Genomic DNA, 16906 nt, shown 5'->3' with positions numbered 1-16906 from the left:
CTCCAGCGTGTCGACTGCACCATACAGCTTGGTGTCGTCGGCAAACTTGCTGAGGGTGCACTCAATCCCATGTCACTGACTAAGATGTTAAACAGCACTGGTCCCAGTACCAACCCCTGAGGAACGTCACTTGTTACTGGTCTCCGCTCAGACATTGAGCTGTTGACTGCAACTCTTTGAGTGCAACCATCTAGCCAATTCCTTATCCACCAAGCGGTCCATCTGTCAAATCTGTGTCTCACCAATTTAGAGACAGGTATATCATGCAGGACAGTGTCAAAAATAGTGATTTGCATTCTCAATTATAGTAATCTAACAAAACCTTGTTAAAATTAAATTATGTTAGTTGTTATTAGATGAGATTTGATTGATTGTCCTTTAAGTTATATGTAGATTTTTAAAGTTAGCTTAAATAAAATGATGATTGATACTTTCTGAAAATGAGAGATTCTAGGCCTTTCCCAGTGTAAGTGTTCTTGTGGTGTTTGACTCTTAACCAATTAACTGTTGCAGATCTAAACAAGGAATTAATTTGTCATGTGCTATCTTTGTATGTCTAGTAGATGTTTAATGTTATGATACACATTTTTTATCTACATAATCACAGTAAGCTCTAACCCAAGGCATTAAAAGGTTTACTTTGTATCATATTGTGCAATCTGGATGTGTCAGAGGTGTTAGAAAAGAGATTTTATTAAGAAGTTGAGGCTTGTTCCTAACTGATACTAAGGCTATGAATTTTCTAAATCCCTTTATCTGTACAAAGCAAAGCAAAATATACATCACATATATAGATAGAAATCACATTTAAAATTTCATTAAAAGTGCATTCCACATCTTTTGTTTTAAAAAAAAAAAAAACAAAAAGCCCTTGAATTTCCTTCTTTTAAGATGTTTTATGCTTAGGTGCAAGTATTGTGCATACCACTGGAGAGGTGAATCACTGTTCTTCTGGAATAAAGTTTCTGGTAAGAGTGGGTTTTGTGCAGTAACCTGCTTGTTGCCCAGGTTTTAATATTGCCCATTTTGGGTATCAGACTAGGGTTATTATGTGGCAAAACTCTTTATGTGATGAGAGGAAGAGTCTGTTTTGTGAGAGGTGGTTCTACTGACTACATTGGAGCATCAGACCGTACAGCTGGCCGACTCTATGGCCGAATGCCTCCAGCTCTCGCATGGTGAGAAGCCAGAGTAAGTTGTGCAGTTGAGGAAGACTTGTCACACTTGGGCCTTCCAGGGGATGGAGGACTCATGGCCTTGAATGATTTCATTTTCCACAGTAGTGTTTTGTGTTGTTGTTTCTTCCCTCATGAGAAGAGAGAGAATGTGGAGAACTGAGCAGAATGTGAAAAAGGAAAATCTCTTCTTCCTATGCAAGTTCTAGATTTGCCTCTTTAAGATAAAATTACGTTCACTGGGCTTCTGTTCCCACCAAAAAAAAAAAAAATGCAGTGAAAAGTGTTTTTGTTATGTCAGCTAGCTAAAACACTGTGATTTCTGCCAATGCTATAGCTCTTTTATAAGGAGTGTTGAGTAGGAAATTTGGTTTCTCTGTGAAGAATCACATGATACACTAAAAGTGAGAACGGCTGCTTGTGGGCAGATGCCTTCATGCACACACACATAGATGTTATAACTTCAACTGAGGCAATTCTCAAGTATTTCGCCGTTCCTTGCTGACAATCTGATTTGTACTTTCCAACAGTGGGATGGCGTAGGACCTCTCCCAGACTGTGCAGAACCACCCAAAGGAATCCAGATGCTGTGGCACCCTTCAATAGTCAAACCCTACCTCACACTTCTTTCTGAGTGCTCAAATCCAGACACACTGGAGGGGGCAGCAGGGGCACTGCAGAACTTGGCTGCTGGGAGTTGGAAGGTAAGAATATTAACCTGATAGGTTTTTCTTTTTCAATTCGGAAAAAGCCCTACAGATGACAGCAAATTGGTGATATAAATATATATGAATGCTTCTGGTAGTGGAATAACCTTCTGTTTTCACAGAACTACCTGCAGTCAAATTTGAGATAGTATTTTAAGTCCTCTGAATTGGTACAGATTGTCATAACGTAGCAAAAGTCAGCATACAGCAGTGAAAATCGTGTTGGTCAAGTCATGCATGAAAAATTGCTACTGAAAACTAATATCTAAATGAGGAGAAGCAGCTTCATTATGAATCTGGGTGACAAAGCCATGAAAAATGAGCAAAAAAATATCACCAGTGACAATCAAATGAAGCCATATTGTTTTGTCACTGCAGAAACTGGTTGACATTCTGTCTCTTAAGAGAAACCAGGCAAGAGCAGAGCAAGATATAAATGATGTGACATCAACACAAGTAATCTCACCATCTACTTTTTTCAAAAACAAGACATTATTAAAATATGTTGACAATATGATTAAATATGTACAATGAGCAAGGAAATGCTCAGTGAAGGCAGTCTATTCCTGCTAATCCTACTTTTCAGTTATGTTCAAAAGATCCATTTTTCTCTCTTGTATTATTTGCAGTGAACTGAGAAGAACATTTAGGAACTCATTTATTAGATTTTGAAAATATTTCTAAATTTAGAACAAGTCGGTAAAATTCAAGATAACAGTTGAGCCTCGTTTACATTTTAGGATAATTCATTCATCGCTTTCCTGGTGGTTAACTGGTTTGATTGGGTGAAAGTACTATCTAATCCTATTGTATAAATATAATGCATTGATTGGGAATTTTTCTCATTTACTATGAAAACACACATGTATGGGGAAACACAGTGATCAAAATTATGTCTCAGAAGGTATCCTGTTTGGTTTTAAGCATTGGCCATTTGTATGTGATGTGTAAATACCAATTTAATTAGGCATTCGTCTTGAAATGTTAGCCCTGATGCTAATAAATTGCTGTTTTTTTTCCCATAAAGTTTATTGGAAGTTGAGTTGGCACATTCACTAGATTTTCAGAGGCATGTGATTTTTTTGAGCACTGTGTTCTATCAAACTTATACAATTCCTTTGACTATTGCATTCAATGACATATGAAATGAATAACAAAGTATCTGTCCAGTGATTTTTGTCCTATGAAGTGCTACATATACACTGTGCCTGAAAATCATTATACTTTTATTATTCTCATATTGTAGACCACATCAGATTGTGTAATCCTGGCACAGAAATGTGATAAATGTGTTTTATCCATCCAGGAATGGGTGTAGCCCCCTGGTCCAAATGAGAAAACAATGCATGTATACTTGCCAGGACTAATAGCAGTGTTCAAATCCAAGTGATGCCCCTTCTCCCATTTCTAATAAATCTGTATACCTGTCATCCTTTAGTTGGCAGAATTGTACAGAGAGAGGAAGGAAGGCTCTGCAGAGCTCTTTGGCAAGTGAAAAAGTTGGTTAGAAAAACTGATTAGAACTTTAATACTATCTGCACTGATACCATGGGAAAAGCTCAGCTGTTCTCGTGTTGCTCTATTTTTCTAAAGATTCACCAATTTCATTACAAGTGATGTGCAGACACAGAATGAATATCCTTAATTTCACATGTCATACTAGCCATTTTTGTGAGGGGAATAATCTTCTTTGGGGATTACATAAGCATTGATGTTTCCACCTTTTGGCCTCTTCTTTTCCACTGCTACAGTATTCTGGATATAAAATGACTGAAATAAAAGAGAAAACTCTTAAAAGAAGAGGTTATTCCTAAGGGAGATTTTCATTTTTTTAGTTCCTCCAAGAAATTGTAATTGTGTAAAGAATGGGAAAAGATTGTTATTTTTTGTAACTTGAAATCTTTCAAGAAGAATTTCATGATGGACTGAAAGAGAAAAAGAGCTAACTGCATGAAAATAAATAATGTTGATATTAATAGCAATAGCAATAGCAATTGTGGGGTTTTTTCCAACTAGCATTATTTTAATGCCAGAAGAATCTCAGAATATATGAGACAGCCAGTGCACCAGGCATGCTCACACACTTCCGAAGATACGGTCTCTTCTGGAAAAAAATACAGTTGATAGACTCACATAATTCTTTCCTAGCCATTTGACCCTTTTGGTTCCTTTGGTACAAAGCTGTCTAATCCTCTTCAGTGACCAAGAGGTAACACTTTTAACATAGGCCATTATGAAGGGAAAGTGAGCAGATAAAAGGAAGCCTGAATAGTTTGTAAAAAATAAAAAAATATGGGAGGGATTTAGATAAATGTCTGCCACTAGAATTAACAGACGATATGTGTCTAAATCCCCTAGACTGCTTTTGAAAATTTCAAACACAAAAAGAAAGCAGCAATATGTAGCTTTAAGGATTAATAGCTGAGAGAGGCTGAAAGTTTTCATCATTTCAGGGAATATAGTTTCTCTTTGATACATACACATAAAATCAACACATGCACATAATAAATCTTTATCTGTAGGACATTTTTAGCACTGTTTCATTTGCAGGAATTCCTTCTAAAGCTGAATACCAACAAAAAAATGTGACATACATACATTTGTATATCATCTTTCTGTGCTAAGATAAAACACTTTGGACCAAAGTCTTGCCATATATTACCCATCTGCAAAGTAAACTTGGGTTTTTTTGCAATGACTAATACAATATTTGGTCTGTGCAATTATAATTAGAACCAAGACAATCTATAACAAATCAAAAAAGGAGCATATTGGTAAGAAATACACTAACAAATGAAAGTTTACCAATAAGACAGGATAGTGAGCTGAGGTATGAGGAAGGATATTTTCAATGTGAAAATTTAACCTGGGATAGATCACATCTGAGTATCTTGACTTTGATGTATATTCATCAAAGGTTCTGAAATGGTTCTGAAGAAGAGATTGACAGCTTATATACAAAGCAGAACTCAATTTAGAAGAGGCTGTTTCAGGCAAATATGGAAGTTTGTTCATCTTGCTCTTCCGCACCAAGATGTCATTGCATAGGGAGGACACTCGTATTGGAATCTGCAGGAAGCAAACCCATTTCTTTCATGGAAAAGTACATGCATATCTTTACAGGTCTCTCTTTTTTTATTCATGTACTTACTTGATGCTTCTATGCAAAATATGAACGACTCTTCTGGAATAATACATATATGGAGACAGCCAAATATGTAAGTTTTGGGGGGAGATTTGACAAATTAAAGTTTTCCACATCACTGCCAGGATACCACTTTAACTTCCGCTTTGCGCAGTGGCCTGTGGTACTAGTAATTGGTCAGTGCATGTCCCCCTCCTGATGGGGTTTATGGCCGACAGGTCAGGTTGTCAGCACTGTATCTTCTGCAGAACTCAGCTGTTACCTGGGACTGTGTGGGTTTCTGTTTGAGAGAGGAGTCATTGCTTCCCAAAATATCTTCTCCCATCAAATCATAACCAGGGCAATTCCACTGTATCCTAAACTTCCCAGAAGCAGAAGGAGCAATGCATAAAAAGGATGGCCATTGATTTGGACTTTCTTTCATTGCCACTCTGAGATACATTTTCTTCCGAAAGTAGACTTTTTCTAATTATACTTAATATGAACTTGTATTTTAAAACTCCTTAGTAATATGAAATAAAAATCTAGGGAGATACATTCCTCATCAAGCTTAGCTGGAGTTTTGCCTGCACAAATAAGGCTTGAGACATGCCTTTGGAAGCAGTGGAGTCTCTTTATTTCCCATTAGGTATTGACTTTCATTGGGAGCTCTGTTAGTTTTCTTTGCCATTTAATTTGGGTTTAACCAAGTTTGTGCAAAAATGTGCAAATAAAAATAGGAGGTTTGCTGGCTCACTCAGCTGTATTCTGAAGACACCTGCCTGCTTACTAAGAAATTTCTCTCACTATAACACTTCAAACCTGAAGTCCTTTCTGCAACCTCATATCATTTATTTTAATACCTTGGATTAAAAAAATTATGAGGTATAAAATTACAAGACTCATCCTGTAGAAGGAAGTCTCCATAGATCTTTTTATATGTAGTTTGGCATCAGTATTTTTCCTTAGATGGTGGGAATAAAAGTGGCAAGTTCTTTTTAGTTTTCATCTTGGTCAATAGGCTATTAATACATTAAATCTTCTGAGCATGTAAAAAGTTATATGCAAAATGTCCTAGAGTTAATGTCAAGAATCCAAGGTTATGTCCCTTATGAAAAAATTTCCTTCTCAGAAAGAAAGGAGATATTCGGATATCTATATATTGCTATGTCTGTCTGTAGATTTAGGCTGCAGTTTATCTGCCAGAGACATTTCTGCAATACCTGTTACTGTGAACTGATAGAATCACAGAAGGGCTGAGGTCAGAAGGGATCTCTGGAGGTCTTCTGGTTCCAACCCCTTTCTCAAGCACCTAGAGCTAGTTGCCCAGGACCATGTCTAGACGGTTCTTTGAACGTCTCCAAGGATGGAGGCTCCACAACCTCTCTGGGCAACCTGAGCCACTGCTTGGTCACTCTGAGAGTGAAAAAGCATTTCCCGATGTCCTGCAGACCTCCTGTGTTTCAGTTTGTTCCCATTGCCTCTGATCCTACAGTATTATCTTTTCCATTACATGCAGTTAAAAGCACGGTATTGTCACCACTAGTAAGATTTCCTTAGTTTTGTCAAACCCTTAAAAATAATTCCTTCATTCACAGAATTCACATTTATGTGATTCTGGTTTGTTTTAAAATACTATCATAACTTATATAAGTAATACATATCATTTAAAACCAGGAAACAAGATCTACTATGTTTCTGTTGGCAACGTAATGGCTAATATTAGAACAGGTAGCAGACCTTCTCTGGGACTTGGTTAGTCCCTTCTGTGTGTCCAGTCTTCTGTCCCAGTTACTTTTCAGGCTTTACAAACTTCCCTCATCTGCTTTAATGACAGGATGGCCAGCTTCATCTTCCTGAGTGTCTGTTAGTTCATAGAATCATAGAACCATTTAGGTTGGAAAAGACCTTTGAGATCACTGAGTCCAACCATTAACCTAGCACTGCCAAGTCCACCGCTCAACCATGTCCCTAAGCAACCACATCTACATCTTTTAAATACCTCCAGGGATGGTGGCTCAACCATTTCCCTGGGCAGCCTGTTCCAGTGCTTGACAAACCTTTTGGTGAAGAAATTTTTCCTAATATCCAATCTAAACCTCCCTAGGCACAACATGAGGGCATTTCGTCTTGTCTTATCGCTTGTAACTTGGGAGAAGAGACCGACACCCACCTCACTTCAACCTCCTTTCATGTAGTGGTAGAGAGCAATAAGGTCTCCCCTGAGCCTCCTTTTCTCCAGACTAAACAACCCCAGTGCCCTCAGCCACTCCTCATAAGACTTGTTCACAGCCCTTCTTTGGACATGCTCCAGCACCTCAATGTCTTTCCAGTAGTGAGGGGCACAAAACTGAACACAGTATTTGAGGTGCGGTCTCACCAGTGCCAAGTAAAGGGGTAAAATCACTTCCATAGTCCTGCTGGCCACAGTACTTATGATACAAGCCAGGATGCTATTGTCCTTCTGGGCCACTTGGGCACACTGCTGCCTTATATTCAGCCAGCTGTTGACCAAAGCCACCAGGTTCTTTTCCTCCAGGCAGCTTTCCAGCCACTCTTCCACAAGCCTGTAACATTGCACAGGCTTGTTGTGAACAATGTGCAGGACCAAGCACTGAGCCTTGTTGAACCTCATACAGTTGGCCCCAGCCCGTTGATCCAGAATGTCCAGATCCCTCTGTAGAGTCTTCCTTCCCTCAAGCAGTTCAATGATCAACACTCCCTCCCAACTTGGTGTCATCTGCAAACTTACTGAGGATCCACTCGATCCCCTCATTCAGATCATTGATAAAGATATTAAGCAGAACTGGCCCCAATACTGAGCCCTGGGGAACACCACTTGTGACTGGCCACCAACTGGATTTAACTCCATTCACCACAACTCTTTGGGTCCAGCCACCCAGTAAAGAGTACACTCGTCCAAGCCATGAGCAGCCAGTTTCTCCAGGAGAATGCTGTGGGAAATGGTGTCAACGGATTTACTAAAGTCTAGGTCAACAACATCCACAGCCTTTCCCTCATCCAGTAAGTGAGTCACCTTGTCATAGAAGGAGATCAGGTTATTCAAGCAGGACCTGCCTTTCATAAACCCATGCTGACTGGGCCTGATCACCTGGTTGTCCTGTATGTGCCACATGATGGCACTCAAGATGATCAGCTCCAGAACCTTCCCTGGCACCAAGGTCAGACTGATGGGCCTGTAGCTCCCCAGATCCTCCTTCTGGCCCTTCTTGTAGAGGGGCACCACATTTGCTAACTTCCAGTCAACTGGGACCTCCCCGGTTAGCCAGGACTGCTGGTGAGTGATGGAAAGTGGCTTGTGAGCACTTCCGCCAGCTCCCTCAGTACCCTTGGGTGGATCCTATCTAGCCCTATAGTCTTGTGTGTGTCTAAGTGGTATAGCAGGGTGATAACCATTTCTCCTTGGATTATGGAGGCTTCATTCTGCTTCCCAACCCTGTTTTCCAGCTCAGTGTGCTGGGTACCTGGAGAACTTACTATTAAAGACTGAGGCAAAGAAGGCATTAAGTACCTCAGCCTTTTCCTCACCCTGTGTCACTGTGCTTCCCCCCACATCCAATAAAGGATGGAGATTATCCTTAGCCCTCCTTTTCTTACTAATATATTTATAGAAACATTTTGTCTTTTACGGCAGTAGCCAGATTAAGTCCTAGTCAGGCTTTTGTCTTTCTAATTTTCTCCCTGCATAACCTCACAACATCCTTGTAGTCCTGCTGAGTTGCCTGCTCCTTCTTCCAAAGGTCATAAACTCTCTTTTTCATCGCGAGTTCCAGTCATAGCTCTCTGTTCAGCCAGTCATCTTCCCCACTGGCTTGTCTTTCAGCACACAGGGATGGCCCACTCCTGTGCCTTTAAGATTTGCTTGAAGAATATCCAGCCTTCCTGGACACCTTTGCCCTTCAGGACTGCCTCCCAAGGGACTCTGTCAACCAGTCTTATAAACAGGCCAAAGTCTGCCCTCCAGAAGTCCAAGGTAGCAGTTCTGCTGACCCCCCTCCTTACTTCTTGGGCTCAACATCAGGAGCAAGTGCAGCTCTGTTTAAGTCTTACAATTGCATGAGGCCATGCATTCCTTGGCTAGTTCTTTCTACCTCCTTTCCTTTCACTTCCATGTTTGATCATAGGAGGGAATGATAAGGCTTTGGTTAGACAACTGAATGTTCCTGCCTTTGATCCCCAACAGGTACAATACCCATGTGAATGGGGTTTATGGGTCATTGTCCTGATCTCGTGAGATAGCTAGATGCAATCTGGGTCTTTGTCCTTAGGCAAGGAACTACATTTATTTTCTTAATTCTATCCTAGAGAAATCTGACTCTCATGGGAGCAAGAGCTCCATTAAGTAAATTATTAGATAAGGAAACTGAAAACATAAAAGGGACTGATTCAGTCACAAGGTCAGTGCAGCTACTTCAAAGAGTAGTATGAAAACAGTTTCAAGCTTCTTACCATCCAGACACTTGCAGATAATGAGTAATTATTGTCTAAAGCAGCAGACGTCTAGGTTATCAGTCTTTCTCTTATCAGGCAAGGACATATTGTGGGTTCCTTGCCAGACTTTTCTGATTTTTACATATTAACCCTTTGGAGTTTCATTGAGCTGTTCCAGGAGAAAGTTTTTTTGGATTACAGTGAAAAGGGTTACATTCATTTTCTCCAAAATACTGATATTATGAATCCTTATGTGACAGGATGGATGCTTATAACACATCACATAATAACAAAGACAAACTTTTTAAATAACCAATGGTTTATTCTATCAGGAATTCTTACCTGGAAGGAATTCCCCCACATAGATGAGGCAGCATCAGTTAATACAGGGAAACACATTGGCTCTATAGGAAGGAAGACAAAGATTCAGGGACAGGATGATATTCAAGAAGGAAGACTTGCTGCTGCAAACACCTATATCGTAGACATCATGAGGAGATTAGCATGGACATCAGTTTGTGGAATGGGAGCACAGTAGCTCATGGTGAATTCATGCTCAAAGTAATCCCTTTCTATATTCAGTCCATTTGCTTCCCATGAGATGTGTCACTTTTGTCTCAAAGCCTTTCTTTTATAATTATATTAGGTACAGTGTTGGGAGAAGTCATTGTAATGGCTCTCAGATCATTTTGAATACACAGTACATACTTGTGCTGCAGAACCAAGAATGATGAGGTGCAAGGGCAGTTCCATCTGAACTTTACCTTCCTCAGACGTTTAAGGTATCTTCTGTTAACACCATTTTAGTTTTCTCTATTTATTTAACTGTAAATATATCTGTACCCACCAGATTTTTTCCTTTCTCTTTAAACTTGACTAAGGTAATGGAGCAAGAGGACAGTAACCAGTTAATACTTTCCTGTTGTCCCAACACAAAGATGTGGAGAACTTACTGGTGGCCTACCAGAATGGATCATTTCTGAGAACAAAGCACTGCAGTCAGGGAGCAGAAAGTCCCTGGGAAGTGCTCGGTCTCTTCAGAAATGGCAAAAAGATAACCAAGATTTCAGAGCCTTGTTCTCTGTCAGGTAGAGTTATTGGAGTAAAGTAGATCTGTAATTTTCTAAATGGAATGTAAAAATGTAAAAATATTATCTTTTTTCCCTGATGCATGTATTACATTGAGTATGATCAGACAAAGAGGAATACTGATCTTTGATTACTCATTGATCTTTGATTATTCAACATGCAGTTCTCTTTCACAGTCTATTGTTCCACTACTGTTAACAGACAGCCCCTTTCTAAACATCTAGCAAATTCTGAGTCTCTCTAATCTTTCTGGTTCTGTTGGTAGTTTAGTTTGCGTTGTCATGCTTGCTGCCCTGATTTGGCTTTCATTTTGTAGTTTATGTCTCAGCAATTCCCTTTAATATTCGATATCTCAATAGTCTTTGAGTCACAGTGTTGAACTGCACCAATACAATGCAAATTCTAGTCAAAACTGAAATATGTGATAGTGAAATATTCTGGAGGTACCCCAATAACACTGGCAGGAGAGTGAATCCATTCAAAATAACAAGCGTATACAATTGTTGGTATTCCTTGGGGGTTTTTTGTGAGTTTATTTTGGTGGGGTTTTTTCTTTCTCATTTTGTGCTGGAAATTTCTTCATTTTTTAGTTTGGTCTCCTGTGGTGGTGCTTCCCAGGAAAATAAACAAAATCATATGAAACACTAAAAGGAGTCAACTGCCCAAATGCTTTTCAATTTTTCTGAAAAAAATAAAAAAGTTTTATCTAGATTAATTACTCTTGTTGAGTTTCAACGTAATCTAATCTTAATCCCTAGAGGCATTCAGCTCTGGAAAGGGTCTTTTATAATAATAACTGTGACAAACTAAAAAATAACTTTCCAGTTTACTGTATTTTTCTGCTTAATTACTATGACAAAAATAAAAAGGGAACTACTAATGAAAGTGGACTTAGAGATGCACTAGGTACCTTCAAAGTGATGTATAGTAGTTATGCTCCCCGAATTCGATTATCTGTAAAGAGTATTCATGCACAGATTGTGGTTCCTGTGCTTGTCTTTGATAATTTAGCTGCAATCTGATGCAACAATAATGATTTTCTTTTATTTTTTGTCTCCTTGTTCCCTCTAGAGTGTTTGCTGTTCCCATAGGAGCCCTTTCTCTTTACAAACTGAACAGTTATTTGGTCGTTGACACTACCACTGATTTGTGGAGTAACAGGATGATCAAGAATATTGGCAGAGTGCCTCATTTACCTACTGATAGACAACAAACCCTTTGTCTCTTTTCTTTTTTATGATATTTCATCTCTTCCCTTTTATACTTCACTGAGCTCATATTAGCAATTGACCTGCAGTGTGAAAATGCAGACCCGTTTCACGATGGCTTTAGGCAAACAAAAGGATCATCAGTATATGCAAGAGCAAATCAATTTTTCCATTCTCTGCGAGAATAAAATAGCCATTTTGAGGCATCTCAATTTGAGCGTTCCTGAAATCTGCACAGCGCACCATAATTGCTTGCAGAGACTCGTCCTAATTGGCAGCTTAAGGAAAGAGACACAGACAGTTCTTACCACTTTCCACATGGAAAGTTCTCCAGAGACTGTTGAAACAATTAATAGACATTTCTGTCTTTCTGCCTAAGGTGCATGACTTGAAAAAGCAGATGAAATGATAGCATATCACACATTGAGGAGTCTGTGAACTTTTCCCAAAGCGGATGACATCCTCTGGAAAAAGAGAGCTGGGGAGAGAGGAATGCGCAGGGGAGAGGAGAGGTTTCATAAATACTTTTCCCTCTTTCTCCCATTGTTCTATGTATGTGTGTGCATATGTGCATCTGTAAAACATTACATCTGGATTTTTCCCCTATGAAAACTTTGGAGCTGTATTTTTTACTATTGTGATCAAATTAATTGATTCATTACAGACACTGAAGGCTTACATGTCATTTATTCAGTAAGGAGGTTTATATTTTCTCTTTTCTTCCATACCGAGTTATTTCAGTGTTTCTCCTACAATGTCTTCCGCTCTCCCTAGGGTTAAAAAAAAAAAAAAAAAAAAAAAAAAACATTTCTTAATTTGTTTCTTTTAAACTCTTGTTTTGGAATGGATGATGAAAATACTGCAACCCAAGAAGTCTGTTGTAAACCTGGGTTTCGTAAAACAAGTGCTTGTGTTTTCCCTTGATAGCTGACTAAAAAAAATCAAAGGAAAACTGTTTACTGAGGTTTTAATATGGAGGGTTTTATAATATAGTGAATAATATATAAGATCATTTTAGATTCTCTCTGGTATTGAATAGACACAAACAAGGTTTTTTTTAAAAAACAAACACCCCCACTGATTCCCCATGTAATCTGTATTGGAGGTGCTACATGTGTGATGTACTTTTGCAGTGAACAACAGCATCTTTCAGTATACTGTCTGGTAGCTTGAACTCCCACCTCACCCAGACAGGCTCAGTCCTTTCTCAAAATGTTCTCATGGCCACCATGAACTCTTACTCTGGCAGTCACCTTGTAATCACAGCAGACACAGTGGAGGCCTCCCCTGGGAGAGGTGTAGAAAATACAGCGATGGGAGTTTTTAAGTGCAAAGAGCTATTGCTTTGGGTACTCCCAGCTGCAGGTGAGAGTGTGTTTAACTGGCAGGTAAATACATGTTTTTTAAAACAGGAAGCTTAGGAAGATTAACTTGGTTTTTTCATAGCATCTTTTATATTTAATACCCTATTAAAATCAAGGTATAGGAAAGAAGTTATTTTTCAGCAGATACTTTTTATTAAACTCACTGTTCATTAAGATGTGTTTTACTTTTTTACCTGACAATCGTCCTATGTGTTTTACTTTTTTACCTGACAATCGTCCTATACACTGGTTCGAGAAAAGAGACTGGAGGAGAGAGCATAGAATGAAATCAGTCAAGAATCTTGCTACCAGTTCTCTCACCTAAGAGCTATTTCCTTTGCAGCAGAAAATGATGGCATGTTTATGTTTTAGACATACTATATTACTGTGCTCAGTGATGCCAAGAACCCCATGTCCCATTTACCTGACTTAAAAGCTTATCGTAACCATTATCACTTTCATCTATAGCAAAGTTCATCCAGCTGGCTTTTGTTATGCATAGTTACTACAGAGGAGAAATAATAAAATAATATTCTTTAAATGCTGGTTTCTTTTCCTTTTTCCCAATTTCCCCTGAATGACATCACCTGGAATCAGTTTGCACTCCAGATACTGCAACATTGCAGCCCTTGTCTGTCTCCATATCTACTGTTCTTATCATAAAATATATTCTGGCTTTTGCTGTTCAGGGCACCTGTCTATAATATAAATAGATGCTAGCTTTTAAAGTGAGCACTTCAGCTGTGGTAAATAGAGACTGTATGCAGAGGTTAAGTATGGTCTGCTGACAGTGAGTGTGCTTACCTTTTTCTAATGCTTTATTTCATGGAATTTGTTTTTACTCTTTATGGAGGAATGCTGTTGTGATGTAACCATTCTTTAAGGTGTGATCTAACTGTTCTTTAAGGAGGGTTTGTCAGAAGAGCAGGGTCACCATGATCTGAAAATCCTAAATCTTGTCATCCTAGTTTCTGAAGTATTTGAAATATTTCAAAGGCTAAGGGCTTCCAGAACTTTGTCTTCACTTCCCAGGTACAATGGCAGGATAAGCATCCATGCCATAGCACTGAAAGGAGGAGAAGCTCTGCTTCAATAAATTCCTTTCAACTATCAGTACAAGGAGCATGAATGTGAACTTTATGAAAATTCCAGAGAAGGGTTCAGGATATGGGAAGGAATATATGCCGAGTAAATGGCTTGTTTTGAAGTGGGCTGTGCTGGGAAGACTTGCACATCCTGCAGGTGTCCAAACATCTCAAATTTGGCAATACCCAATAGATTTTAAAATGACAAAGTCACAGTTTTGGTCTTGTTTACATTTTTTCCAACTTCTGGAGCTAACAGTAGAATGAAAAGGAGGATAGCATAGTTAATCTTTCATCATTTCACACACTGGGAACCCCAATTTGTGCAGCATTGGATGGACCTCCTAGTCACGGCACACTGCACAGAACCCATTCACAGAGGGGTTCACTGGCATGATAGTCTTTAGAGCTCTTAGAGGATTTTCTTAGAAGTAAACTATTCATCATTTCTACTTTCAAACAATAAGAATGTTCATATGAGAACATGCTGCTTCGCTTTGAGATAAAGACAAGGGCATGCCAGTGGTGTCATGACCAGCTGCCAGGTGGGAGATGCCTACAGGCTTCTCCAATACAATCAGCCGCTGCGTTTATCCTGCGGCCACGTGGTACAGGCAGCACAGCACAGGCCTGTGCCTCTCTCAGGTCAACTCTTAGGGAATCTCTAGCTCCTCGATGTACAATAGTCTTCCGGTTAGGTCTACTGCAGGTACCAAAACCAGATGCACAGTTGTCCTTATTTTTCCTTCTGAAAAAATTGACAATTGAAAGAGAAAATATAACAGCATTTTCATGTTTTTAGACCGAATAGTTCTTATGGTAATAATAAAGAAATACTCAGAACTCTTGAACATGTTTTGTAATATATATTTTGTAATATAAATTCTGTTGCAGTGAAAAAGCATCATTAGATTTTGCATAGGAAATGTTGATGCAAAGCAAGCGCCCTGCAGACTTGGGCTGTGAAAATGTAACCAGGTGTGCTAGGAGTAAAGTCAATTCATCATCTACTTTCTCTGCCACCACAAAAAAATGGTGCAGATTTTCAAATCAAGTGGTTGCCTAGCATCATAGATGCATTTCCCCTCTTTTGAGTTTGCAGCCACATGCTTCTGTTGCCCCTTTGTATCTGTTATAACCTCAGATGCCTTGCTTTCTGTAGTGGATTTCTCACTTTCTTCTTCATGCTCTCCCATGTGTCTTTACAGTGGTCAGTGTACATCCGCGCTGCTGTCCGCAAAGAAAAAGGATTGCCAATCCTGGTGGAACTGCTTCGAATAGACAATGACCGGGTGGTATGTGCAGTCGCTACAGCTTTACGGAACATGGCCTTAGATGTCAGAAATAAGGAGCTAATAGGTATGTTTTTTCTAAACAATCTATATATATTGTGGGTTTGGGGTTTTTTTCCAGTTTGAAGCAGAATGAGCACAATGAAAACAATTATTTCTAGGACAATTTCTTTAATTCTTTCTCTAATGTGTCATATTCAGAATTTATGTGACAGCTTAGTGCTATATTGCAAGGAATTGTTAGATTAATTAAACATCATGCAGTGTTTCATGGTCTGTCATGCTGTAATCTCCCATAAGAAAAGCAATGGCTTTGTTCTGCTTTAGCACTTCATTCCTAGGCTGGCAGTAGCACTTGCATCTTCCAGATCAAGGATCTAAGCAGAGCAGCCACTCCTGATCTTCATATTATCTATTGCAAGTAACTTTGGGGTCATGAAGTGAGAACTCATAAAGATTTTAAGATGCTTCCAGGAATTTACTGGGCAGATTAGTAGCTCCAGCAAGAGAACTGGATGTTTGATTCACAAACACATATGCAGTTAAGCAAGAGGACAGTAATTTACATAAATCATTGTTGCCCCTGAATTCTGATGGTATGGTAAGCATACGTCTTGGCGTTTAGGGTTTTTTTTTATTTTGTTTAGGGTTTTTTAGCTGAAATTCATAAAAATGCTGTGGATCACTGAACTTTTATTTTCATGTTCTGTCCTTGAAAAATAATCCCTTCCTTGATTTTGAACTTTTCAGCAGTCATGACAAAATTATTTCTACTTCTGTATGTTAAGAGCATATTTTTAATTCATTTTGGCTAACTTCTTCATTTGTTATCATTACAGAATAATTCTCCTCCTGTGGTTTTAATTACAGAATTCAAAAAATAGATACTTTGATAGTAATGTTTTATTATTTGTATCCAGTGATACCTCAGGGTTAGTGCTTTGTTACAGCAGTGCTCTGCAAGTTAAAACAAGGCAATCACTCCTTTCATGTATTGTACGAACTAAAGAGACTTCAATGACAAAATGTTGTAAAGCAAATAGAGGTAGGGGTTGGTGAATAGTGTAAACCTCCTGTGATTGCACAGGGATTGAACTCAAGACTGATGCTTTACCTGTAAGACCAGCCTGCTCATTCAGCTTTTGCTTGCATTATAGTTGATAAAATTGGCATAAAATTAAATCTGTTCTATATATTGTGTTCAGTTTTCAGGAAGCAGGATGCTGCATATGTGTTCTTAGTGGTTTTTTGTTGATTTCTAGGAATTTTAAAGTAGAATTTACTGCTGAAGCAAGTATGTTAGGCCATCTAATCTGGATTAGTAACAGACCTTTTGTTTTTTCTCTCATGATCCCACCTCCACATTCAGTCTACAGCATGACATAGTCTCTATTATTTAACATCTTCTTC

At 38.8% G+C, this 16906-nt stretch overlaps 1 protein-coding gene across 7 annotated transcripts in view; it reads left to right on the top strand.

Annotated features, from left to right (window-relative positions):
• CTNND2 (catenin delta 2) overlaps window positions 1-16906 on the top strand; it is a 696862-nt gene that overhangs the window by 605941 nt on the left and 74015 nt on the right. For all 7 annotated transcript variants that reach the window (XM_074826001.1, XM_074825966.1, XM_074825976.1 and 4 more), the window contains 2 exons: window positions 1706-1879; window positions 15413-15563. In XM_074826001.1, the coding sequence (XP_074682102.1) occupies window positions 1706-1879; window positions 15413-15563 (325 nt within the window). The remainder of the gene's footprint in view (window positions 1-1705; window positions 1880-15412; window positions 15564-16906) is intronic.

Source organism: Strix aluco, chromosome 1, assembly GCF_031877795.1.
Source record: "Strix aluco isolate bStrAlu1 chromosome 1, bStrAlu1.hap1, whole genome shotgun sequence".
Taxonomy (NCBI): domain Eukaryota; kingdom Metazoa; phylum Chordata; class Aves; order Strigiformes; family Strigidae; genus Strix; species Strix aluco.
This window is presented reverse-complemented; position numbering and strand designations above follow the sequence as displayed.